The sequence below is a fragment of the Embiotoca jacksoni genome, unplaced genomic scaffold (genome assembly GCF_022577435.1).
Source record: "Embiotoca jacksoni isolate LCO1_2020_lvr unplaced genomic scaffold, fEmbJac1.0.p SCAF_2, whole genome shotgun sequence".
NCBI classification, from domain to species: domain Eukaryota; kingdom Metazoa; phylum Chordata; class Actinopteri; family Embiotocidae; genus Embiotoca; species Embiotoca jacksoni.
Window position 1 is genome coordinate 12,791,565 of NW_027185340.1, and position 27,203 is coordinate 12,818,767.

At 40.2% G+C, this 27,203-nt stretch overlaps 1 protein-coding gene and 1 long non-coding RNA gene across 8 annotated transcripts; one reads left to right on the forward strand and one right to left on the reverse strand.

Moving 5' to 3' along the window:
- Positions 1 to 896: 896 nt before the first annotated feature.
- Positions 897 to 22,231, reverse strand: ptprna (protein tyrosine phosphatase receptor type Na). 5 transcript variants are annotated; one of them, XM_069154607.1, is made up of 25 exons: positions 22,149 to 22,231; positions 18,888 to 18,938; positions 12,565 to 12,675; positions 11,704 to 11,821; positions 11,421 to 11,568; positions 11,096 to 11,300; positions 10,778 to 10,930; positions 10,479 to 10,604; positions 10,294 to 10,328; positions 9,946 to 10,214; positions 9,678 to 9,764; positions 9,396 to 9,475; positions 9,158 to 9,222; positions 7,149 to 7,358; positions 6,444 to 6,704; positions 6,172 to 6,319; positions 5,894 to 5,967; positions 5,510 to 5,587; positions 5,132 to 5,251; positions 4,389 to 4,555; positions 3,394 to 3,447; positions 3,154 to 3,218; positions 2,243 to 2,316; positions 1,962 to 2,082; positions 897 to 1,638 (listed from the first exon to the last, which is right to left on the reverse strand). In XM_069154607.1, exons 1-24 carry the CDS (start codon positions 22,222 to 22,224, stop codon positions 2,011 to 2,013), a joined length of 2,847 nt encoding a protein of 948 aa, XP_069010708.1. In that variant the 5' UTR covers positions 22,225 to 22,231; the 3' UTR covers positions 897 to 1,638; positions 1,962 to 2,010. The 5 variants fall into 5 exon arrangements, with proteins under 5 accessions (XP_069010708.1, XP_069010709.1, XP_069010710.1 ...); XM_069154608.1 differs by having other exon boundaries at positions 897 to 2,082; positions 9,946 to 10,211; XM_069154609.1 differs by having other exon boundaries at positions 897 to 2,082; positions 6,444 to 6,656.
- A 252-nt stretch (positions 22,232 to 22,483) lies between these two features.
- On the forward strand, positions 22,484 to 25,678 carry LOC138201263 (uncharacterized). Of its 3 annotated transcripts, XR_011178481.1 has the most exons (3): positions 22,487 to 22,573; positions 22,755 to 22,782; positions 22,908 to 25,678. It is a non-coding gene; the product is annotated as an uncharacterized lncRNA (long non-coding RNA). The 3 variants fall into 3 exon arrangements; XR_011178479.1 differs by lacking the exon at positions 22,755 to 22,782 and having other exon boundaries at positions 22,484 to 22,573; XR_011178480.1 differs by lacking the exon at positions 22,487 to 22,573 and having other exon boundaries at positions 22,729 to 22,782.
- Positions 25,679 to 27,203: the final 1,525 nt, after the last annotated feature.

Genomic DNA, 27,203 nt, shown 5'->3' on the forward strand with positions numbered 1-27,203 from the left:
CTGTTTGTGTAGATTGTTTTTAAGATACAGATAGAATCTGGGCGAGCCGAGTCCAGAGACTGTGGACGGTCGGGGACCTGTCCACAGAGGACATCTGAACTGCTTGATCGTTAATCAAAACACCAGGTAAGAACCAGCACACTCTATAAAACGTATCCGGCTAAAACACAAGAATCAACTCAGAAGAGGTTGGTCTGCCTCATTTCATCATGATGTCCTGATCAGCAGCTTACAGCTACAACTGAAGACAGAAAAGAACGGTTTTCTGGAGAGAAAAAAAAAACACCCACCTAACCACATATAATCACGTGCACATACACACCTCCATTATGTACGGACTTGCACACTGGCTTAAAGACCACCACATTGGACTAATTGTAGTATTTCATATGCTATAAGAGGCATCTTATTTTAGTAGGGACTGATAAACAGGATACCAGGCTATCATGGTAATGTTTAGTACTTCTCCAAAGCAAGAGTTGTGCTTTGTTAAACTATTGACCTCTTTGACTGTATTTTTGTAGCTGTCAAGATCATCACCACCCGAATCTTTACAGAATTTGTTTACAATCCCTAAACATTTATTCCACATTGAGATAACTGCTGTCTGGTCTCACTCTGCCAAGTTTAATTCCAAGGTTTGACTTGCATTCAAATTTTGCGTTTCACTTGGGTCAGCATTTTGGGAGGCCTCCCAGCAGGGGTGTTTAATCCTGCCCCTGCAAAGCGTTGTGTTAGAATATAGTTGTCAGTTGCTGAAAACATCCATTTCTCTTTAATGTATTAAAGGTTTTAAGGACTGTACTCTCAAGTGCCCTGAGATTACTTGTTCTCATTCAGGGCTATATAAACAAAATAAATAGAATGGAATTAAAAACAATTTTAGTCTCTGCCTTTATTTTTGTTTTTTGAATGCAGTTTTAATTTTTCAATGGCCGCTGTTACTGATACTCTATACACCACTACACTACCTTTTACAACACCACATAGGAGTTGTAAAAGGTAACTGTCTGGAAAACATGAAGATGAAATGCTGTCTGGCTGGATGCTTGTTGATAGAAGAATGAAAAGTTGATTTTGTATCATTAGATAAAATACAATACAGAAAACTCCTAAGCTTTATCCTGGAAAGCACAACCACAAAAATGGAGCAAAGAAGGCTTTTTTTGTTTTCTGCTGCATCACATCACAAATTTATTTAGGTCAAGTCAAAAATACATTTTTATAGATATTTTCTATCTGTCTGCTACATGAAATAAACACAATTCTCAGGATGAATTATTTACATTAATCACATTGAGTAAGACAGTAAAAGAACGCAAACAAAGTTACGTCGTGTGCAGAAAGAGAGGGATAAGCTGATTATGGTTCATATACAGCATCCATTACAAAAGCACCAGCGCTGACAGCAAACAATCTTGCCTGTCGAGGCAAAGAAGAGCCTCACAAATAAAAACGTACCAGAAATCAGCACACACGTGACAGTAGTATACAGTTTCTGGTGGACACAAAACACCACTTTCAGAGTAACAATGGATACGTTTTTGAAAGGATTTAACAATATTTAGACATTGGTCCAATGGAAACGTTCATCACAACAGACAGAACAAACCTTCAGTGTTGGGTGGAAAATCATCGCTTCATGTTGATTGATCATTTAAGGTAAACATGTCCAGGAAAAGGCACAAAAAAAAAAAAAAAATCAAATCAAATGGCAGCAAAATGGACAAACAATGTTACATCAAATTTGTGCCATAATTGTGATGAAATCTGATCTGTCCATCTTTGCACAATAGCATTTACTGCCTTTTTCATAAAATAAGAATTCCAAAAAGTTTTAAAAACTCAAAGAATGAGTCGATGGAAAAATACTGCAGGTTGAAAACGAGAGCAGTAACAGCGGCAAGTGTGGCAGGGCAAACTCTTATTTACAGTGACGGTCATACATGATCGGGTCATACCAGCGTGTCCTTTGGAGCGTGTATTTCGTGCGCGTCCATCTAGCCCGTCTCACTGCGGCAGAGCTTTCAAGATGGCATTCACCTCCTCGGCTACTGCCGTCAGAGCAAACTCAAACTGGTCCTGAAAAAGGAATAGCAGGAGAGAGAGAGCGAGAGAGAGAGGAAGGGAGGCGTGGTTATCGTGTTAGGACACACCGAGACGTTTGGGTTGTGATGGACGTCCACCCTAGAAATCAGGGAAATATACTGAAAAACTGCACAAGCACAAAGAGTGTTTGTACCTTGGTGCGGACCAGGCCCGGTCTCTGGTCTCTGATGTGCTCCAGCGCGGCTGCAATGTCAATCTCCTTCACTCCTAATGACAGCAAGAACAGCAACAGCATCACTACCAGTTTTACTACGAGCACCGTCTCTCTACAGCCACTCAACCTCTGAAAAAAGTAAATAATAAAGTATTTATTTTCCTTTTTGTTACCCGGTTAATTTTGTATGAAAGGATTTGTATACGTGTTCTTGGCCCGGATTTTCAGTTAAAAAAAATAAAACAAAAGTCAACTTTTAGATCGCTTAATAAAGAAACACCACAAAACATACATTTTGACATCATCTGTGAAATGTTAGAAGTGACCATGGATGCTAAGAAGTTCCTAACCATCCACTTATTGTAGTAAAAATGAATCTTTGTCGCAGTCTTGTAAAGAGTAATGTAGGTACAAGACCATAAGTCAAACTGCAGGTTTGTCTGACATCAACTGAATGATTGGACAATGATTGTGCTATTCTACTCATATGAATTTGACACAGAAAATTATTGATACGATTTAAACAAATCAGGCTTAAATTTCTAAAAAGAAACAGCCAAAATGTAATCTTTTATTATCCTTTTTAAAATGTTCCAGTTAATCTAAACGGCTTAGCATAACAGCTGACCTAATGCATACATACTTTTGTGTGGAATAATTAAAATGTCACGAGCAAAATGATTTAACTACATTGTAACTCTAGCGCCCCCTGCTGTCCGCGGTAGGTAATATAACTTTGATATGACTCCAACCTCACCCAAAAACGCTGACTTTTGTGGTGAGTTTCATTATGATTTTGCTCATCTTGGATCATCTGTGGGTTTCTTTTTAAAATGATTAGGTACTAAATTACCCTCTGTCCAGTATGTATATGTGTATAGGTGACTCACCCTTGGCCATGCGGTTGAGCACCATGTCAATGAGGATGTAGGTGCCAGCCCTGCCAGTGCCATCACTGCAGGAGTGACAGAGACACATAATGAAACTGTCAATGCACATATGATCTTCCAAAGTGATTTACTGAAGTCCACTCTCAAAACATTACACTCATATTGTACATTTCTGCAATTTCTGGTGTTTCGCAAAACAATTGTGATCAGTTCTAAATTATGATCTTTTCTTTTTTTTACCTGCAGTGAACGATGATTGGGCAGGATCGACCTCTGTAACATTTATTCACCTTCCTGAAAAGCAGGAAAGGGGAAAGCAAAGAAAGAAAAGGAAACAAAGGACAGAAAGAAAAAAAATGCTTTATTACAAACTATTAATTACAAACTTTGCAAGAACAACTGACCTTAAACACACTTTTAATCAACATACATCAATAACTTGTAATTGGTATTAAAGAGATCAGTAAATGCATACAACACAGGATTCTCTTATGCAGCTTCAGGTACTTGTGGTTTGTGGTTGAATTAAAAGCGCTGAGAACAGAGCAAGTTGGAGGTATAAGGGATGAAAATATGTATAAATGACAGATAAAAAACAACACTATCAGGAAGAAGGGAAGGTTAGACAGGATAGAACAACTAGAAAGTGCATGAGGTTGTGGAGGACAGTGAGATGAGAAAACAGGATAGAATATGTGGAGAGGAAGCCACAGATTCACTGTCCCTCTTGCAGTAGCCAGTCACACCTGCCAATGCTCATTTTTGTGACTATGCAACTGGAGCCAGAGTACTAGCTGCAAACCACAAAAATGACACTGGGAGATGTTAAAATACAAACCCATGAACCTGCACACTGGGAGAGAGGGAGAGAGAGAGAGAGCCGTGGTGATGGATGAGCCATGAAGTGAATAGTATGGATGCTTTGTTTAATTGTAGACGGACTTAAATGACAGGGAAGAAAATAACAAAGAAGAGAGGGTTGTGATGAAGGTGATGAGGAGGATTCAAACTCACTGATGTGCTTTACATCACTTTAATATTTAACACACTGAATCGGGACCACCTGCCATTATGCGTGTATTTACAAATAAACGACCGAGTCTCGTGGCACTCTTTGAACTCAAGAGCTTGTGTGGTGACGGGTCTGTGTGTGTGTGTGTGTGTGTGTGTGTGTGTGTGTGTGTGTGTGTGTGTGTGTGTGTGTGTGTGTGTAATGTAAGCGTGTCGTTTCTTACCTGCGGAAGTCGAGCAGTGGTCGCGTGGAGGTGGGGATGCCGTCAGCCAGCCAGCTCAGCAGGTGAAACTGCGTCAATGTTCTGGTCTCCTGAGTCTGGACGTTCTTCAAGTAGAAGCTACGCACCAGGAAGTCCTTACACCAGATGTGCTCCGACACCAGGTTCACCTGATAGAGGTAAAGAGACAGCGAGTGAAAGAACGAGAAGGCAAAGAGACAGAAAAGAGGGTGAAACAAAGTAAGTGGTTTGTGATGAGACGGTCCGACGACTGAATTTTGCAGCTTTCCAAAAATTGAAGGATGCAATGATTCATCTTTTTGTTGAGTAAACATCTAAGTGAAAAAAAAAACAAATGCATATATGGCCAAAACTAGACAGCTTCCTCTATAATTAGGAGATTACATGATACAAAATTATATTAAAATGATTTAATATCACTTTAGTCTTATTAGTAATAATATCACTGGTACACGTAAAGCAACTGAATACATGGTGCCCCCTTTAAAAATGAACTGTGTTCTTGTTTCCTCCAATTTCTGCTTTATTGAAATTATTAATAATCTTAAAAAAATCCTGCACATATTCTCAGAGATGTAACTTTAATCTAAAAATGTGGAAAAAAATATCTTAAGATTATCATTATTTTCCACAGACTCCTCTTTTGTCCATTGATGTGTTTTGACAAAACTATTACAACAACAGGGCGTGAAATTCAATTTCAGGAGTCACAACAGGAAGCTGACCTCATAGATGTGGTAGAGTGAGGAACCCTCATCAGGCCAGTATCGCTCGCACTGCTTCTCTCCATCCTCCACCAGAGCAGTCATCATCACTATCACTGTGCAGCCGTTCTCCCACACCATCTGCAGGTTGAATAGATGTGTGTATATATATATATATATATTTGGACGCACACACACACACACACAAACGTTGATTGTTACATCAAAGTAATTTTGTGACACAAGGGTGTAACAAGGCAGATTTCCTGCAGAGGCAATAAATGGGCCAGTGACCTACATCGTTTTATTATTTTCATTCATCACTGAAGAGAAAGCAAATTCAGTAAAAAAGGAAAAAATGAGGCAGGGAAAACAGGGCAGAAAGAAGACTGAACTGACCTGCCAGAAATCAGCAACAGTGTGGGGAAGAGGTCCCTGTGTGGCAATGTAAGATGGTTGGCGAGGGTCATGGTCAAACTGTTGATTGGAAAGACAAAAAACAAACAGCAAAGAGCCTGTTAAGTTTCCTTTTAAGATCAAGTAGGAAGTCCAGATAAACACAGTGAATGCAGATTAGTAAGAGCTTCACTCAAGGTGCTTTACAACAATTTAGCAAACTTAAATCAATAACTGTAAATCCATCTGAAAAGTAAATTACATATGACAACAACTAAAGAATGTCTTTCTTAAGTCTTCATATTGGGTTAGGGGATAAATCACAGTGAAAACTCATTAATAATGCATATCAACACAAATGTTTTCAATTATTATAAGAATTCTTACAATGATGCTGGCATTAATGTAATCTTGTTTACTGGGGTTTACTTCAGTCTTCAGCTTCACCCGGGAGTGATCATCTGAAAAAGAAAACAAGTGTTGAACAATGAATGAAAAGTGCCGCTTAAGTTATGTTTAGGAAAACAAAGCTGAATTTAAGGAGACTATTTCTAAAATCATGATACTTTTTCTGCTTTCTACTTCAGCTCGTACTTTGTGTCGTTCATGTGTTTGAAACCTTAAAACTAAGAGCTTATCAAAGTGTGACACATTGATGAACTAACAGGGGAGGGATTCAGCGTGTCTGCTTTTGTCCATGTTGCACGGGACTTGAGCTACAGCTACTGAACTGGGTTCGGCCTGATAGGAACACAGAGCCTCCCACTCCTTCTGTAGGCGGTCCTTGTTGCGCAGGTGATCCTCCATGTACGCCTGGGGGGCGAGACGAGCACAAAAAAGAAATATTTACCCAACATGGATTCATTTTACACCAGGAATCTCCCTTGTCTCACCAGGGAGCACATTTCCTCTCCACTCTGATTGTGCCCTCACTCACCAAGATCATGTGACCGGTGGAGATGTCCATGTTAGACTGGGCTGGCTCTTCGCTCCAGGACGGGGTGGAGCTGTGGGTGGAGGACGGACTGTGCTGGGGACCGTCACTGAACTGGGAGGAAACGCTGCTGACGCGGGACGTGTCTGTACCCCTCCGTCCCCCTTTGCCGATGGCAGACCCAGCAATGCTGCTGCTCTCCCCCCCCACACAGTCCTGGCGGGACAGAGAGGATTTAGATGCCATGTGCTGCCGACACAAATCCTGAATTGAGACAAAACGGGAAGAGGGTGTAAAATTTTCTTCTTCTTTTTTTTTTTTTTTTTTTTTTTTTAAAAGGTACTTAATTAACAACGGGCCCTAACTATACATTCATTTTAATATTACTTAGTTGACAAATACATTAACAATTTGATTATTTCAACATTAATTTAGGCCCAAGCAGAATATATATTTTCTGTATACTGTATCTGCCTTATGTTTTCATAATTAACTCTACGCTATGAGAAACAAATGTAAACTCACACATTTATACCCCTTTTAACCATTCGTTATCTGGCTGCTCATGATTTCCCAACCCATCAAAACACCATAACATTAGTAAATTATTTAATGAAAAACATAAATGAAAAATACAGATAAATCAATGGACACTCTTATATATATGAAGGCTGTTCATTATTTCACCCTCTCCTTATGATGCCTTACCTGGTAGTCAAAGTGTGTCTCTGCTCCTCCCTCTGGCCCCAGGCCAAGCTTGCCATTGGCCACTTGTTGAGCATAGCGCTTGAAGCAAGCTATGGCCATGGCCAGTACCAGCACGCCTCCTACAACTGCCATGGAAATAAGGGTGATAACTGTCCCGCTGGAGCCCTGGGAAACCCTGGTTACCTGAGGGAGACCCCGTGCATTTCTTCTCTGGGAAAAAGACATCATAAACAGTGGTGAGAAAAACACATATAAAACAAGGTTATTCCTATATTTTACAACATGCACATCAGTAGTCAACCCAAGCTAAGGTCCTCCAGGGAATCTGGCCCTACCACAGTAATTCAAAGGTCACTCTTTAACAACAGATTTGTTTTTCTGTAACTGCACATGACAGCAATGTGTGCTCATTGAGCAGCTGAGATTGAGTTTTAAAGACAGAGTTCTGAAGGTCAAAGTGGTGTGCACCAGGAAACCACCACTGAGACAGCTGAGGCTACGTGGAGATCAGCCAACCTTTGCATGGGACATGTTACACATCAATGCTGTAATTTATAGTCTGCCCCTGAGTGTCATTTCCCCTACTCTTCATCTTCTTTTCTAAATTTCATAACAATTTATGATATTCTACCCACTAAAACAGAATTCACCATTACAGTTTTCCCATTTTAATGCTGAAGCACGTCCTGTACAGACACACACAGAATTGTCTCACTATGTTTCACTCAAAATGTTAGTCCAAAGAAAAGTCGCAGCCTCACCAACAACAAAAATAAACCCACCAGCCTTAAGACAACAAATTCCTTTTGAAGGTCAACCTCAGAAAGCAAATCAAGAGCAGCAACTGAACTTTACTTTAATTAATCTTATAATAGAGGCAGAAAACTAGGGTAGTCGTTTGTAAAAATACTTTTACTTTATCCAAACTTCTTTCATACGATCATTTCTGGCACGCAAAGCAGTAACAGCATTTATATAGCATGTTGAATTGGAAATGAAATTGGCACCGGCTTAAAATATATTCGCTAAAAATCAATAAAATCAACAAAAAAATACCGAATTTGGAGAGATGAATTTGGAACTAAACAACAAATCATATGAACAATATTGATAACTGAGAAGCACTTCTAATGACTAAAAACATCACTAATGAGCAATTTAAACGATCCTGCCTCCTGATCACATCAGTACCACACACAGCAGCACAACTGCAATATAATCTCAGCAGCCCTGAATACAATCGTTGTGTGTGTAATGTTATCCTGATACTTAGTCTAACTGGGCGGTTTATTATTTATCCATTACACACAAAGTGTGAGATGAGGGTGAGGATGAGGGTGAGGAGGCCTGACATCATGCTGTTTGTGTGAACGCTGAATAATGAGGTTAATGACACTGGTGACTGTTGCCATAGCACCTGGGATCTGGGAGCCACAGCAGGGGGGGGCAGGTGGAAGAGATGCAACGCCATGGCAACAAGTGAAGTGCAGGTTGTTATAGGTGTCGCCTCTCTTATTCGTTCTGGCCACAAGGGTTTTAGATCCCCGGTAAAAACAGTCACACACAACATTAGAGCACAGTGTAGCGGTGGATAGAAAAACAAGCTTTATAGGACAGATAGATGTACTGCTTCTATCTGTACTGCTGTGTGAAAGAATTAACAAGAACTAACCCAATCAAAATATTCCCAATGATGTGTATCTGAATCGTTTCATGGTACTGATTACTTAATCTACCTTTGTTAAGAGTACAGATTCAGTTCTCTCTGTAACCGCAAAACACAACCACCAATACAGACATAAGGTGGTAGCCACAGAGTGAAAACAAGACTGTTGGGGTTGGACTCCAGCAACTCTGCTTGTTAAACCCGGACACATTCGTGATTAGATTGCAGCAAAAATGGAAAAGAAGAAAGAAGAATGACTATGTCTCTGTTGCCTTGACGACTGGTCCACATTTTACTGATAGAGGGGTCTGTGGAGCTGTGTCCCTGTGTGTGTATCATGTACCTCTCCCACACCAGTCTGCACAATCTCCAGGCCTGTCTCAGACTCCAGGAAGGTCTTTTCAGATACTGTAGGGGTGAAAACACACTTCTTATTCTTGGAAGTAAGGAAAAAAATAAATAAATAAGTTTAATGAAATGGTGTTTGAGGAGAAAACTGTCGGCGTGCCAGAACGATGCGCCCACATAGTTTCCACTTCACATTTGTGTGTGAATGTAGGAAGGTAGGTGTTGACCCTCACCCGCTTTAGCAGCTACCTGTGCTGCCGTCATGTTGTGCTCATTCTGTCGGATTCGGAAAGTTAACGCAGGGCCGACCACGCTGGCAACACAAAAACAGACGGAAACACATTTGTTGGATGCTTAAAAACAGTGAAAAATAGTATTAGTAAGTTGAGTAAAAGAGTACTTCTCTCACACACACACACACACACACACACACACACACACACACACACACACACACACACACACACACACACACACACACACACACACACACACACACACGATGGTAGTGTTACCTGATGTTGATGAAGCTGCTAGTTGTCAAGTGTATTTTATCAGCCAGCAGCTCCAACAGCTTCACTCCATCATACAGACCCAGAGGACTGCGAGGGAAAAAAAACAAAACATCATTATCCTCCTTGTAAGCACCATGTTTCATAAAGTAAATATCTTGTTTTCTGCTCTTTACTTTACCAATTCTGCAAAACAAATCATTACCTTTATGTTTTCAGTTTATTTATGATAATAAACATAACTGAAAGCTGAATATGATCAAGTTCTAACCTCTGGTTGGTGATCATGTAGATGTACTCCTCTTTGGGTCCTGTACCCTCAACAAGTGGCAGACCCTGCTTCTTCAAGCTTTGTCCAGCTTCAGCCGGAGCGGCCTGTGGAGGCTGAGAGGCAGGCGGCGGCACGCTGGCACTCTTGGCTGGAGGTGTAGCTTGGACTGAGGCGGAGGAGGGCACGAGAGGGGCGTCGGGGGGTCTGGGAGCGGGAGCAGGGGTCTCCTGCTTATTGGTCACTTTGTCTGTTTTTAACAGCTGCACCTGCTGGGGACAGCAGAAGAGCTGTCAGTGGACAAAGGTTATGATTACATTTTGTAATCACTGCTAACGGATTCTGACATACCTCCTTGAGGGTGATGAGGTCTTTCTGAATTGGATCTATGTTGAGAGAGACAAAATACTGTGATTATACAAATACGAAAAAAAGACATTACTTTTTTTATTACGTTTTTTTCCCCCCAAGTCTCATTTTCGATTCTGTTTCAAAATTGAATCTCCCCTGTCTGGTTTGTTTATTAGGGACTGTACCGGTTTTGTCCTGGGCCTGCATCAGTTGTAGTATGAGGGCCAGCTTGTAGAGCTGCTCTTGACTGAGCTCTCTGGGATCAACTCTGTACTTCTGCAAGACTCCCGACATCCTCTGGAGCAAGTCATCTAACATAAGATGGTAAAGTTGGCCCTGTTCTCAGTTTTTAAAATGTGCATTCACATAAAAGATGCATTTATGGTGTAAATGTGGTGTTATGCTTGTGTTGCATTACTCTTTTATCACTCCTGAAGGCATTATGTATATTATGCATGAGTAAGTTTAAGTTCCTTTTCCTCACCATTGTTTCCAGGCACAGCACTGAAGTCCTGGGAAACTTTCTTATTCTGCAGGGTTGGTTGTCTGCCTGTAGTACCAAGTCTCTCCTCTACGGTGTAGTCTTCCACATAGTCCACTGGTATCTCCAACTCCAAGTCCTCATAATAAGGCAGACCTGCTCATAGCACAGGAGGTGATGATGGAAAAAGAGTTAATTTGGTTGTCCAACATTTATAAAAGACTGTTGCTTTTAAAATGACTTTTTTGATTGTTTTAAAAATGTATTTTTACCTGTGTCTGATCTGATACCATTGAGTTATTGGTACTGTAAACCTCTTACCTGCAGGGGTCATGGAAGCAGCCCCTCGGTGGCGATAAGAAGGCTGTGCAGACGCCAGGTAGAGAGACAGAGCTTCCTGTAGCAGCTGCCTGTCACGCTCTCGTTCTCTCTGGTTGGCCTGCGACCGTGAAGTCGCATAAGGGAGGTTGGCATAACCACCTCCTGCACCCAAAAGGGACCTCTCTTCTTCATCTTGGTACCTATGCTGTGATTGGCAGAGATAGTGCACCATAACTTGTCATCTCAGATCCAACCAATGATATATTAGTTTAAGTTCTGTAAATGACACGCAGCTTCTGCACAATCCCGGTGTGTGTTTGAATACCTGGTGGTATGAGTATGGGTCGATGGATGCTGTTTGCATTCGCAGTGGGGACTGAGGAGGCTCAACAATCATGTCGTCCCTAAATTTGCTGCCAGGAGAGGTGGACACCGACTTAGAACTTTGGTGGTGGGGGATGTGCTGTTTGGACCTGGCAACCACAAAAGAAACAGACTTTATTAGAAAGGCTATGGAGGTTGGAAACATGGAAAGCTGGAATGACTGGAGGTATCTGACTTTGTGCTTTGACTATTGTTTTTTGCAAATCTCACAGGCGAGTACTTACTGAGGTAAATGAGAAGAGGAGGATGAGGAGTTTGGTTTAGAGGGAAGGGTGGTATGAGGTACTCTCTTCAGCTCCTTTGATAAAATATACTGGGTGATGTCATCCTGCCATGACAACCCTACACACACACACACACACACACACACACACACACACACACACACACACACACACACACACACACACACACACACACACACACACACACACACACACACACACACACACACAGTGAGCAAATAAAGCAAGCCACAAAAGCTGAGTGCAATGAATAGAGGGAGAGAGCGTCTGAAATCAATGCTGTTTTTTTTCTATTTTTATTGGGGTTGTGTTCAAATGCTAATATTATGGAAGGATTTCTGCCATTATGTCTGTAGAATCAATGGACTTGGTATTTAATACTATTAAATATATTGTTTATTGTGCCTGCCTCCTTAAAAGTACATTAGTGGCAAAAATGTATTTACAAGTAAGAAAAATTGAGAAAAAAGTTTGAGAAGGGGAAACAACTCTGTATAAGAGCAATCTAAAAGAGTACTTCAATCACTTTAACAAAGCAAAGTAGCTGTTACCTTTCCTTTAATCAAATGAACTCTGACTCCTCCACCCTGAGGTGCCCCTTTAATCAGCATAATTGATTACATAACAGAAAACATTTATTTAGTTTTCTCAACCCGAGGTAGTCAATCATTGTCCCAACTGAAATATACAAATATATAAAAACACATTAATTCTTACCTACCAAGCAATAACCTTTCACATAATTATAAAATGAAATATTTGTGTTTGCGACAGTGTGAAATGTGCATCGAGTGTCGAGTCTTCTTGCAGCCAGTGTTGGAAACACCATGTCCCACTTACCTTGCAGCATGAGCTGTTTGAGGACTTCTTGCATCCTCTTCAGTACAGGAACTGACACCTGGTACTGGACCTGGTCTTGCTTAGAGCTTCGACACTGACCAAACAACCCATCTGGAATAAACACATGCACACAAAAGTGTAAAACATTTTAAACCATAATTAGAGCTCTTTTGTTGGATTGTTGCCTGGCCAACAATCCAACACACAATTTATAGACATGTGTGCTCTTTTGTTACAAATGTATGAGCCGAACACGAGAAAAGTGCAATTATTAAATGTGAGCGGTAATGCTACCTCAAGCAGACCCACAATTTTTATTTAAAAAGCTGCTTCAACATTTCAGTGTTTTAAAAAGCTTGACCTATTAAACTTGTTATTTAATCAGGCATTGATTTTAGCTGAAAGTCTTTTTACCAAAATTGGTTCAGTGACACCGTCTTATAGTACTTTTAAATAACTAATTCTTATGACAGCCCACGCTGCACTAGCCTACAGCAGTGAGTCACAGTTTTAAAATACAACCCATACACTTACATTGCTTGTGACAGTCCTTTTGACAAGGTTCTGCCACCGTCATTGCGCTTTTGAACATTTCGGTTTCCTTTTAAAACAGTTGCTAACTTGCAGGCAGCCTAATGGCAACAGAAATAATTATAGCATTTGCTGACTACTAGTTTCTATGGAGTGCTCTCTTTTCATAATCATACACTAAAAATGTTGAATTAAATACATGAAGAAATGCACCATCTGTAAATTATGTCAACCTTAGCCCACAAAATTTCATGCTTCTATTCTTCAGCCTGAAAGAAGCTGATGTCACTGCTGTCTTGACAGAGTCAGTATTTGCAGTACTGAAGGCCTTTTGCGTATCATTGAGGTATTTATATACCCCCTCCATATCGTAACCAAATTATTAATATTTCATGACAATGTTACAGTGCAACAAGGGAAAGGAGACACAAAGATTTGTTGAAAATAACAAGGCCAGGCAGGAGAACACAATACAAAGGTTAAGGCACAGTCCAGATTCCCAACAGGGTCCACAGCTGACAAAACCTTTGACAAAGAAACATAATTCTTGGGAAACTAAATTTTAAACTGAGCGATTCAATTTATGATCCACCAACTAGTAGTGTCAGACTGGGATTAGATCTACTTGGATGATTGCAGAGTGGCTGCAGGTGGGACAGATTGGGGAAGTGGGAACAGGCGAGGTGGGCGAGACAGACTGGGATCCTCTGGAGGGGGAGAGAGTTGCTGCGTTCGAATAGAACTCGAGACATCGTGGTGACAAAATGGGAAGTGGCGTGCACTGTGTGCTCAGCGTTCAAGTGGTTAAGCCGTAAAAACACCATTGCTGAGCAATGGCAACACTTGGCAAACAATTTAGCGGGCTAACGGGGGGGGTAGCCTCATTTTTCCTCAGCATACTTGTGAACTTGGGCCCCATCGAAAATTTTGAGTTTCGACGTCTTGAATACCACAAGAGGGGGCCGTTCTTATGGAATCTTCTCGTGTACACAGTAAATACCACCACATTTGAAAGCAGCAGCAGATACACCTAACTGAACAACTCAACAGAAGAAAAAAACAAAACCATGACAGACAAATTTGGACATGCACTACAATGAACAAGAGCTGAAGTCAGGGGCTTAAACAGGTCATACTGAAAATACTGCTGCTCCACTCAGATACAGTATAAAAGATTCAGGAGGAGACAAGGCATCCACTATAAAGTGTGTTACCAAAGGGAGTCAGATACAGAGGAATTTTGAATGGTCTTACAGCAATATTGTTGTAAAAAGACAAATCACACGTATAGTGCCTGGCTTTTTACTGTGAAACCTCAGTGAATTCGTAAAATAAAATTAAAAAAAAGTGTGGAAACTGCTATGTGATGTGATGTGAATGAAGATGCAGACTACATTTCATCTGGTGCACTGATGACTCACCACAGTCACTACGCCAGCTAAATCTCACACACCCCAATCTGCCACAGTGACATGGTGAATTTTCACACTGAACAGATTAGAGAGGATTAAGGTGTTTTTATAGCCACAAATTTAATATGAAACATCACTTGCGTTTGACTGAAAATGTCGGCAGCCACGGAGCAAAGCATGTTTGTTCGGTCAGATATGGATTTGAAACTCGTAAAATCTTAGCTGCATTTGTGGTTATTGCCTACTATGCCAGGAAGATTTTTTTTTTTTTTATCAGATATGTTAAATTAAGGATTTGTTAAGTGCAGTGAAATTTAACCAATGATTTGAACATAGAAAATGTAGGCTATTTATGGATATCAAGTCAAGATAATGTCCAGACCTTTGAGTAAAGGTCTAGCAGACAAAATAATTGGAGCTAAAACTACTGTTAAGTATTTCGGTTGTATCCTACATAATCACATCACACAGAAGGCCATGACATCAGCATTTAAACCACTAAATTATTCTCCATCCATCCATCTTACTACTCAGTGTGATGAAGAATATATAGAACATATCATTTTTTTTTTTTAAAAATCGTATTTCCTTTTCAACAAAATGAGTTTCTTCTGAGTGGAAGGGCAACAATTCAAACATCTGATCCTTGTGTTGTCAGGATTTTATCAAAAATGATTTACAGTCTAACAACTAAATAAATAAAGAGCTATACTGACATAAATGTGGGTATTGTTCCTCCAATGAAAGACAAACAGAGCATATATCCCGTTACAGGGATTTCAAAACCCCCAATTAAATTAGAAAAGGTTGATGTGATATGACACCGGATATTAGGCTCTGGCAGTGTATTGCTCTGGTAACGTACATAGCTCCTGTTATTCCTGGTTAACTGTTTGATGGGAGGGAGGAGGGAAGGTGGAGGATGAATGGAGAGGAGGCAGCAAACTGCATGGCTTGATTGGATTGGGACTATTTCGGGAGCTTGGGTTATTTCTGTAGATGTCAGTTTTGAGCAAGGATTAGAGGATTTGGATTTCATGTTGTTGCACAAAAGAGTCAGATAAATATAAAGAAATGCAATATTCTGCTCAAATTACATGAGTTTAAAAATGCCCCAAAATATATTACTCTCAACTGTGCACACAAGTATCAGTGTTAGTTTCTACAGCATTTGAATATAAATCCTGGGAACAAAGCTCGCTGTAGTCACAATCGTATCACCAAACCCAACGTGTAATACACGTGCCTGTCCACTAGAGGGAAGCGTATCAGTGTCACGTCTTTGTCCTGTTGGAGGTATCAGTGTCACCTGCTTTCGGGAAACAAAACCATATGGGAACCCACGTGGTTAAGGTCAAGAAAAACTAACCTTGGTTATGATTAGCAAAAAAATCTCATGTGTTTGTGTCCAACTGCAGGTTTAATCATTTAATAAACTGTCAGAATTAAGGAAGGATTAAGGAAGTAGTTTGTCTTAAAAGTTTAAGCAAAAAAACACATGGTTACAGTGACAAAAAAAGAAAAAAAAAACTCTGTCACCTCGGGCACTCGAACCCCATTCTCCTGGGGGAAAGATCATGACTTAGAACTTTTGTGCTGGATCTCATGACCTTACATTGAGGGATATTTGTCTACATGACCTCCATTAAATGACCTGCCTCTGTATACTATGTGTTTTTCTCACATTTAGATGATGTCAGGCGTCGACACACTTTCCTTTAGTGGACGGGTTTATGTATTACATGCTTTGCTGTGATTCTAACTAGTCGTGCGGCTTTTTTTTTTTTTTGGTGTAATTGTTTTCCATCAAATCAATGTTCTAACAACACCCCTCAAACACTAAAACATTAATTGGAAAGTAATTCTGCTATAACATATTTCATAACTTACAACCACTGTCACACCAAAGGCAAACCTGTAACAGGAGTTTGATCTTTGAGCCAGGCAATTTTCGTTATTGCCGTCTCAAATCCTAGAGTCTTCATGGCAAAATGCAGAGATCCAAAATTGTACATAAACCATAAATATGATTTTAACAACCAGGCCAAAGATTCGTCTGATAGATGGACACAGTACCAATACATGTATGAGCACAAGCCCAGCTGCCTGATCAGCTCCTATGCTCGGTGGCACTGCACTAGAATTTGCAGAGATTTGCATGTGCTTCTACGGTCATTTGCAGAAGACGCATGAACCTTCCCCGGCTGCACAGACACTGACCTGATATCCACCACCGAGAGACAAGGTTAGGGTGCAACACCTGTGTACACAGAAGTCAGGTGACAATGTGTGACCTTGCTCTAGTTAACACAGGACTCGCTCTCCAACAGGCTCTTTACACTGACAAAAGTGATGCCTGCAACAAACAACATGAGCAAACCAGTCTGTCTAGATTGACCTGCACTAAAAATGTACCGAAGCTGGGGACAGTGACTGCTCAGTAGGTATCCTGTCAAAATACAAATAAAGAGCAGCTGTAAGTATCTAAAAGCAGGCATGCACCCCGTTTAATACATCAACGTATACAAGACATAATCACTGTTCCCACTCACTCAAAGCAGAAAGCAGGCTTAGAGATGAAAAAGGGTTTTGACTGCAAGAAAGCCTGGAGTCTGGAGATTTACTGCGAAGAGACAGAAGGCTGTGCTTTGCAGTGAAACGATATTATTAGACATTTTAGACTAATTATTGCACCACAGCCTTTGGGAAACCTTAGAGGACACCATGTAATCGGCTCTTACGTCCCATCACTGTTGTTTGAAGCCGAAGTCACACTTTGCAGATTATCAAATCGTTACTTTGCTAGTTCTAATTATTTTGTTAATTTGAGTTAATAAATTCATAGTCACTGATTATGCTGAACTATTTTTAAGCTAAGCTAGAGGATCTATCCCATATTTTTGGTGAAGGCTTGTTGAGTCCTGTCCTGGACTGATCTACCCCACTGAACACCAGAGACACAATATAAAACATCAAACATGACCACCTCCTAAAATGTGTGTGCTAGGATTAGCAGCCGTAGTGTGATGAATTATGTAATTCCTCATTGATCCCACTAAAAAAGCAATCACGTTAAGAACGGCTCAATTCTCGTCTGAAAGCATGTGTAACTGACATATACATACTGTAACCTGAGTGTAGTCTATAGAAGAGGGTTAAATAAAGTCAAGCACTTCAGCAATTACATTTTAAGATGACAATTTAAGAAATTGAATAAAATGTAATTTCTTTATTTTCATTGTAATGGTATAAAACAAAATTTCAGGCACATCGCCTGAACATAGCTCCCATAAGACAACAAGAGTTTAAAACTATAAAAGAAATAATAAAAAAAAATATGCAACTAATGAAATATTTCATAACGTCTTTGCCAGGAGGACAAACATGTCATTCAATTTGTGGAATCGCTTATTTACAGCCTCAAAATTCACAGTAACTTTGATCAAAATCGAAATATGGAAGACTGGCGCTGCTTCAGTTAATGATGATTTATGATTTTACGGTTGCTGCTGGTTGTGTCATGCAGTCAAACACTTCCTCGACCTCTTCATCTAAACTGAACGCAGTCGCCGTGTGTTGTCCTTAAGCTGTTAGTCACTGGAAGACTCGTCTGTTTCTATGCCGACTGCAGCGGTTGAGCTCTCTGTGGACTTTATTTTTCTTCAACAAACAAAAAACAAAAAAAAATAGACCAGTTATTCTTTGTTGGTGTCTAACAGATTGTTTTACAGCGTGTTAACAGCTTATTTTACAATACGTGTTGAAGAAACGGTGAGACAAGGGGCTCATTACAGACAATCAGACCGAAAACCTCTGAGTAGTTCTTCCTCCGAACGCCTCTGTGGCTGCTCCTGAGCAGCAAGTACGCCGATGCATTTAGTATTCTGTCCAATGATCGCGCGTGTGCGTAAGTGCAGTTTCCACAGAGATGGACGTGTCAGTGACTCATCACTGTATTAGCACAACAACTGTGGGGGAGTCGACCTCACCGTGATGTCAGTGTTGCCATGGAGACTGTGGGTCGGGGGAGGGGCTTAGATAAAGAGGAGGAAAAGGAGAGGGGCAGGTGACTGGGAGACGTCAGCACATCCTTGACTTGTGTTTGTATATTTTTATACAAAGTCAGCATGCTTCCAGTGACGTGGGTGTGTGTGGGTGTGTGTGTGGAGGTGTGTGTGTGTGTGTGTGTGTGTGGGTGTGTGTGGCGGGGGGGGGGTGTCCAACTGCAGGTTTAATCATTTAATAAACTGTCGGGATACAGAAGGATTAAGGAAGTAGTTTGTCTTAAAAGTTTAATGATCAAGAGATTTGGGGATTTTGTGTGTGTGTGTGTGTGTGTGTGTGTGTGTGTGTGTGTGTGTGTGTGTGTGTTGTACTCACCATCTGAGCAGAACTGATCCCTTGTGCACAGTTTTCTCTCAAACAGGCAACCTAAGGTAGACAGACAAAGAGAGGGCTAACAGGTACTCAGAGTGAAATATTTTACAGTAATTTCCATGGCAACAGCTGCTTCAACTCACATTTAGAGGACAAAAATGAGTCAAAGTGAGTTTAACCCTGCATCACTCATTATAATTAGCCTCAAAGCTACTTCGTCACTGTCTTTTGTATTCAAATTCAACCATCGTCCAGGCCAGTAAACACTTATCACTTTTATCATCTCTATATTTGTGCTATAACGGCACCGAGACATTTTGAAAGCTCCCTCCACTTAATCAGTCTGAAAAAAAATATAAACTTGAGAAAAATATGTTAGAAAATTGTCACATTTTCACTTGAAATTTTTTTTCCTGAACAATCAGAAGGCTATCTGTGTTTCCACAAATATTTTCTGATCATGACTAAAGCTAAAATGGTAATTTTGTGGGTGTAAAACACAGATTCATAAGAGGGTGACGAGGCTGCTTTATCATGCTGATTTGTCAACTGATTTTACTAAAAAGTGGCACAAAAATGAAGCTTTCTTTTTGTATTTTGGGGTTATTATTTTGTGTCCCATCTTTAGTTGTTTCAGTATTTCTTATTTAAGCTTGGCAAGTAAAACCTTGGAGGGTTGTGCAATGTGGGAAAGAGCAGGTGGCTGGTGATAGATAGGAACGCAGCACGGCAGAACATGCATGGATAACCCTGTCTGTCTGTCTGTCTGTCTTTCTCTCGCACGTCACAGCTCATGTCTCTTTCTGCTATTAGCGTCCAGAATCCCTTTTTGTATGTAAGAGACTAAAAGAAAAAATGAAATAAATGTGTGGGGACAGAGTGGCTTTATTCCAAATATGGCATGTGACCACCTGGTTGGCTGAACTGATGCATCTGTAGATTAACTATTATCTAAATGAAAGTTTATATAAAATGATCTAAGCACAAAGTTCAATTGAGGAAAAAAAAAAACGGAAAACTTTTTCTCTATCTTTGAATGAAATGTCGCAGTATCAAACAGTGACTCACCTGACACACACACACAGTGCAAGTGTTTTTCATTTCTGTGATGCCTTCTAAAACTTTGAAGCCTAATGAGTGTCTCACATAATCAAATGCCTTTTAAAAATATTATTGGTTTGTTTGGTTGGCATTGAAGATACCCACAATCTCAGAGACCTAGACTCTTCTTTGCAGGGGGTTACTTGAACCCTTGTTCGTAATAATGACCAAGAGCTATCTGAGTAATTATATCCCACAGGGGCATTGTGGGTAAATGCTAGTCCTCGTCATCAAGCACTTATTGATTGTCCAGGAAAGGACATCTGGTAGTTTTGAGCCAACAAGCAACACTGACCTAAAATATGGAGCCAAATTCTACAAACACATCAGAAATTGATTCTATTTTTTTGTCACCTAAGATTTTTGTTTTTAAAAACTCCTGTACATTCTAGTTTACGAAACATTTATATAGGCAGGTGCAACAAGTCAGCTTCCTGGGGCCAGTTGTCAAGTTGGAAGCAAAAGAAAACAACTCCACTATCCCTTTCATAATATTCTTAATAATCATGATTGTTTTTTTTTTTTTAATGCATATAAACTAGAACAAAATGTGTACCAGACCGAGGTTACAGTAGCACAAAGGTTCCAATGAGTTCCATAACTTTGGTGCGATAATATAGGAGAAACTTGACGGACAATGTTTGTCATAGCAACAAGACATCTGCCCCTCAGGGAAATAACTGCAGAGACGTCAGCTCTGACATGAACATTATACTGTGTGTTTGAGGACGGACAGTCGGACATACGGAGGGGCAGCTAATCAAATGAACAGATGGATGGATTTATGTGTGAAAGAACGGAGATGGAAGAAAATAAGTGTTAATGGGTGAATGGACAAAGAGAAGCAGCATTGGCAACTGGTTTCTCTCCATGGTGCTGAAATGGCTTTTCATTGTTCATTGTTGGTCTTTATGCCGTCTTTTAAAAAAAATTATTATTATTATTGAGCTTTCTCAGGAATGCATGTTTTTTAAAGGCAGTTTGTAAAGCAGACAGTAATTTACCAGCATATTATGTTATTATTGGTTTATTTTACAGAGATTTTGCATATAAAATGTGCCTTAAATAATAGGAAAACTGGGTACAGGGCGAGGGGACATTGATGGGGTTGGCCTCTTGTTTTTTGTTGGAGAAAGGCAGAGAGAGAATAACATTTGGCTTTTTTCTGTTTGCAATCTTAGCCAATTATCCATTGATTTCTACTCAATCTACTTCACAAATTGCCACCAACACATGTCAGACAGACAGGCGTTTTCAATCTTTGTGACAAATAATACAATTTATGGAGACAAAAAAACTCTTAAAAAAAAAAAAAAAAAAACTATCGTTGGGTGCAAGCCTCAGGTATGGATAAGGGAAAGTAACAATTCACTTGTTAATCGTGTCAGTCCAATGCATTGATCTACAAAAAAAACAACCTCATTTCCCAATATATATATATAAAATGAGAAATGAGGTTGGTCAGTAAAACAGTTTTAACTGTTTTTATTTTGTGTTCAATAAATTTGATATTTAATCTACATCTCTGAGTAGCCTATTCCTTTATTGAAATTAGTGTTGAGTGTATGGTATCATTGTATTCAATGAAGCATTACTTTACGTCTGCAGTCTACTTTTCATCTTGTATTATAACACACACACACACACACACACACACACACACACACACACACACACACACACACACACACACACACACACCAGTATGGGCGTTTTTTTCCTTTCATCACATCTGGATTTGGTGGCTGTATTAAAAAGAGGACTCTAACAAGAGCTCAGTATGAAGGTGGTATCATTTTACGGATAATCATTCTCCAAAACGATCCTTTACTGCAGCAGAAACAGAAATAAAACTCAGTGGACTCTGGTTTCTCTTCCCTATTACTCCTTCAGGCTGTTATTCTCCATCTCTCCTCCCTGTGTATCATCTCATGAGACTACCATCCTCTAGATTTACCCACAGTCCATCTCTCAGTTAATTGAATTACGATCGTACCAATAAAATGATCCATAAATGCGCTTGCATGAACACAACAGGGGACAAAGTAGCCTAAAGTAGGATGATATCGCCATAAAGTAGCCTAATTTTAGAGACACCATGTTTGTAATTGTGGTAATACTACAGGAGTGCATTTCTCATAAGCATCGTGATCATCATCTTACCGTATTTTTCAGAGGTCCCCGGTTGGTACAGCACGGTCAGAAGGAGCAGCGCTCGCCATGGCTTAAGGTCTTGCATGATCCTCTGAAGCTTCACGGCAGAGAGAAAGAGTCCCTTTGCTTTTCCCCCTCCTTTAAATCCCCATGATGTTCAAACGAGCCGTGGCCGTGCAGAGTCGACAGCTCACATTGAACCCCAAAAGCCCATGTGACGGAAAAAAACAAATATTTAAAGAATAAAAAGTAGTTCTTCACAGTGGCCAGGCGCGTCGCAGGGATGGAGGGGAGGAGGGACAGACTGGAAACATTAAACGTGGTATCGACTTACGACAGCAGCTGCGGAAATAACGTACAGACTGTAGACACAGGGAGCCTTCTGCGATAAACCAACCTGCAGCTGCGTCATCACGGCTATGACAGAGGGGGAGGTGAACGATACGATTTACTTTTACATTCCACCCATTCATAAACGTGATGCACTCAATATCGATTAACTTGCATGCATATACCAACACGTGAATACGACGTTTCATTTTACTACCTCTGAGGGTGTTTTTTTTTTTTTTTTTTTTTTTTTTTTTCAAGCTTTTATTTCATTTCACGTTTCAGAAAGTGGAATGAAAAGGATTCCCATCAGGTGCAGTTTCCTGCAACTGGCATGTAACACGAGTCTCTTGGGAATAATATTAGCGCGATATTCTGCAAAAGGCAAATAATAATTAACCAACACGTCTCTCTTTTGTATTATTATTATTATTGCAGTAATTCGAATAATGGATTCCACAGTCAAACGTTGTGTGAATGGAAACAGCCATGATTACAAGCCGGGTACCTTCCGAGGTGAAAGCCCAAGTACGACCAGACCAAAAGTGTAGTTTTCCCATTTACATCCTAAAATGTAAGTACACTATTCTTTGTAAAAAAATAAAAAAAATATTGCATGTGTCTTTACAATATCAGCCACATTTTCCTTTGCCCTTACTTTGGCATGCACAGTGGGAATGACCAGACTGGTGGTGTGAAAACGTGATGAGTTACAACTGCACTAAATATGGCAGAGACGTTTTTCTCCCGGGGAAATGGTACCGCAACAGTTCATCGTGTCTAGTACTCTTGCTCCCTCTTGTGTTTGTTCAAGGCAGCTGGTGGCACATGCTTCTTGCTGCATCGTAACACCCGTCAAACTACTGCAGGTACACCACTCTTTTGTAATTAATAAATTAAAAACAGTTTGATTTGATGGAAGGAACCCCAGTAAAGAGCATCTGTGGAAGGGCATTCTTCCACATCAAACAGACACATAGCAGAAACAGCAGCGTCACAGTGAAAATACCATAAACCAAATACCGGCCTACATCAGCATGTGAGGTGTCACATTTAGAGGGAGATGGAGAGGACCCAAATGCACAACACCAGAGCCAGAAGGTCAAAGGAAAAGGTGAGCTTTACTCATAATAAGCAGGTACATAGTTACAAAAAAAAAAAAAAAAAAAAAAAAAAAAAATCCAGACAAGCAAACGAAACCTCAGAGAGCAGGCTGGAGAGAATTCAAAAACAGGTAACATCCACAAAACAAGAGTGAACAAACAGGTAGACAGGACAAGACAAAACAAAATAGAGACTTCATCCCCAGGAACAGAAGGAAACCTTACAATTGAAGTTGGGGTATTTGTAGACAGAGAGGTTGATTGGCTGAGTGGAAACAGGTGGACTGATTGGGGAACAGGGAGCAGGTGAGGTGGGTTTGGCAGGCAGGAGACTGCATACCACCTGCTGCAGGGACAGCGGAGCACTTTCTCCAAAAGACTCCTCCAGCTCCGCTGTCACAAGGACAGATACAGGAGATCATTCCTGCCGACCGCAATAAGACTGTACAATAACTCACCTCTGGCAAAATCCATCACACAACAATAACACTGTTGTCTGTGTTTCTTGGTTGTTTGTATATAATATATATAGATATATACTGTACTGTATATACTGTATATACTGTGCATTTTATATTTTATATTTTTTACTGCTATTTTACTGCTATTTTATTGCTTTTCTATTATTCTATTATTATCTTATTGCTTCCTGTATGCTGCTGTAGCGAAAAAAATTTCCCCTTGGGGATTAATAAAGTAACTACCTAACCTAACCTAACCTAATATAGAGACGCTGGGGACCTCTAGTGGGAGGAAAGAGGGAAACAGTGAAATAACCATACTGACTAAAAAACTGAAAAGGCAGAACCATAACACAAAGACCATGTTGGTGTAAAGTATTTCAATGTGTTTGTACGTGTAATTTAAGAGTTACACTACCAGATGCTTTTGCATATATATTTATTTATATTCTGTCTCCTAAAGGTTGACATTAGTTTTTCTCTGAAGAAAACCTTCAGGCCTTATTCTTCTCTAGAGTTTCACCCTTGCTCTGCCTACAGTTTAGTCCCCAGACCTGTTTTGTCTGACAGAAGAATAAACACCAAAACGAATACAAGAGTACCGACACCTTTGGTGCTTTGACCTCTTACAATAATTTGTTGAAAATTGATTTTTTTTTTAAATTTATTTATTTTTTTTTTTTTAAAAGACAAACATGTGTCTGCCATATGGTTTTTGCATGTTTTCCCAAGAGTTTGGGAAACATGCAATGTTACAATGTTAATTTTAATTTCAGCAGACTTTAAAATAAACAGGTGTACAGAGTGCCAAATGGAAAACCAGATTCTTGACTTCTCCCTGTTCCTCATACAGTGATCCTATCCTGGTCCTTCCGTAGGTAGCTTCCAGTGAATTTCATGAGCTTACGTTAACTCATTTTACGAACAGCAGTCTGGGTGAACTGTAGTCAGATTTATTTATTTTTAAAGGAAAGGAAAAAGCCTTGTTACTGCTGATACATAAGGAGGTTTGATTAGAAGTCTGACTGCTGCTCTCTATTTCAGGCCCATTGTGCTGCTGCCTTTTGATATCATATCTCTCTTAAGAGAGACCTCAAATAAATCTCCTTGTAAAAGATGTCTATCTTTCCTCCTACTCTTTAACTGACTCATACCTCACCATCCTTTTCTCTCCCATAGCTTTTTCTTATTGTCTGTTGTCGCTCCATTCAGTTCCCTCGCTCGCGTAGTTTCTCTTCTTTCTTTTGCAGATGTCCCGTCATGGAGCTGCATGTCTCGGCCCTGCGCTTGTCGTCTCCACCAACAGTTCTTCTCTCGTATCTCTATGCTGTCCTTTTCTCTCTCTGCTCTCCTCTCGCCCCAACCGGTCGAGGCAGATGTCCGCCCACCCCTGAGCCTGGTTCTGTCGGAGGTTTCTTCCTGTTAAGAGGGAGTTTTTCCTTCCCTCTGTTGGAGGTTTTTCTCCCTTAAAGAGGAGGTTTTTTTTTTTTCCCTCCTAGCTTATGTGGGAATTCTTGAATTGTTGGGTTTCTCTGTATAATATTGTAGAGTTCTCCTTTAAGGACTTTGATGTGTTAAGTGCCATGAAATAACCTATGTTGTGATTTGGCGCTATATAAATAAAGCTTAATTGAATTTAATTGAATTTATAACATTGCTTCAGTTTCTGTGTTACGCACTTGCATGCAATCACAAATATGCCAACACACGCTGCACACACACAGTCTGTCTTCCTCACTCCTTTACGCTCATCCTTCACTCCTGTGCTGCAGCTCAACTCTTTGGCATGTGTGTATGCGTGTTTGGTTGGTTGCTGGACAACATGCATTCTGTGTTTATGAATGATGAAACCATCTGACCCCTCACGTACAGGCACCATTTTAGACACGGTGGGATATTAATAGATTTAGCATCTGTCACTCTCACTGTATTGCCACTATTATCACATACTCACAATCAGGTGTCTCTGTAATGTTGTTTGTTTCATTAAAAAAACAACTGATTGTCTCCATATTTTAGTTTCTCATTCCGAGTATTTAAAAAAGGATTCTCTAACAATTCCCCATTATGCCCTTTTCCCACGATGCCACACACTACTTGGCTTCTGGCTGTCCGAGCATTCAGCAGGCCGGAGAACTTGCTGTGTTTTTTTGATTTCGGCTGTCGCCTCTGTTTCTGTCTCTTCATGTAATCTCAAACTGACTTAACAAAGTCGAATTCAGGGCTCTGGAACGGGGCCTGGCATGAGAAGCCATGTGTTGCAGGACTCCTTGTTCCTCTTGTTACTGAAGATAGTCCTTTACGACTGTGGCTGTATGTTTGGGGTCGTTGTCATGCAGAATAAATTTAGAACCAATCAGACACTGAGGGTATTGCGTGATGGATAAGAATTTAAAGTGCCTGTATGGGTTTATGACTGAATTGTAGGATTGTCAATTTAATATCTAAATATTTTGTGAAAATCCCCTCCAGCGCACTAATTGTGTTATATTTTTTTAAAATTCCTGACAAAGTGACATAATTAAGTTTATTGACCAAATGAACTTAAATTAACAAAGTTTGGGGGATTTACTGCTGATATTTTTAACTTTAATCCCGAAATAGGATCATGACATGGCTGAGTTTCGGGTTGGGCTGCATGTACTGTTGATATTCGGAGACTTGATGCGTGTCTGTGTCTGTGTGATAACTATTTTCCCAGCCATGCTGGGATCTGGATGCTAATTTAAGAGGGTCTTTTCTAGGCGATGGGTCAGGGTGTATCGGTTCTGAATCTGGGGTTGTCAGGCAACTGGTGCCAGCTCACTTTCTGTCCTGCACTGATGATGTGGTGTTCCACTGAAAACCCCCAGGAGGACTGGCCCTGTCATATCAACAACTAACACAGTCGAGTCACATCACACACATATCAGATGATTTTTCATAATCTGTGATCAGCCCCCTGAATTATTTCTGGTGTGTGAGTGCAGTTGGATGGGAAGTTACATGAAATATGAAATGGTGTTCAGTAATGGCAACGTTGTAATGCAGTGTGTTAAGGTTTGTTACCTGAAATCTAGTCAGGGATCTTGACCAGATCACGTGTACCTGGATGATCCTTGAAGGAGGCCTGAGGAGGGACTGAGTTCGATTTGAGCTAAATACTCACAGCAGCATGCTGACATGCTCAC

Excerpts from the sequence above, each read along its gene's own strand:
- ptprna (XM_069154607.1), bottom strand. The coding sequence starts at position 22,224 with ATGCAAGACCTTAAGCCATGGCGAGCGCTGCTCCTTCTGACCGTGCTG. Across the intron at positions 10,329-10,478 it reads GCAGGCCCAGGACAAAACCG|ATCCAATTCAGAAAGACCTC; the intron begins GTACAGTCCCTA and ends CTCTCAACATAG. Across the intron at positions 10,215-10,293 it reads ACCTCATCACCCTCAAGGAG|CAGGTGCAGCTGTTAAAAAC; the intron begins GTATGTCAGAAT and ends TGCTGTCCCCAG.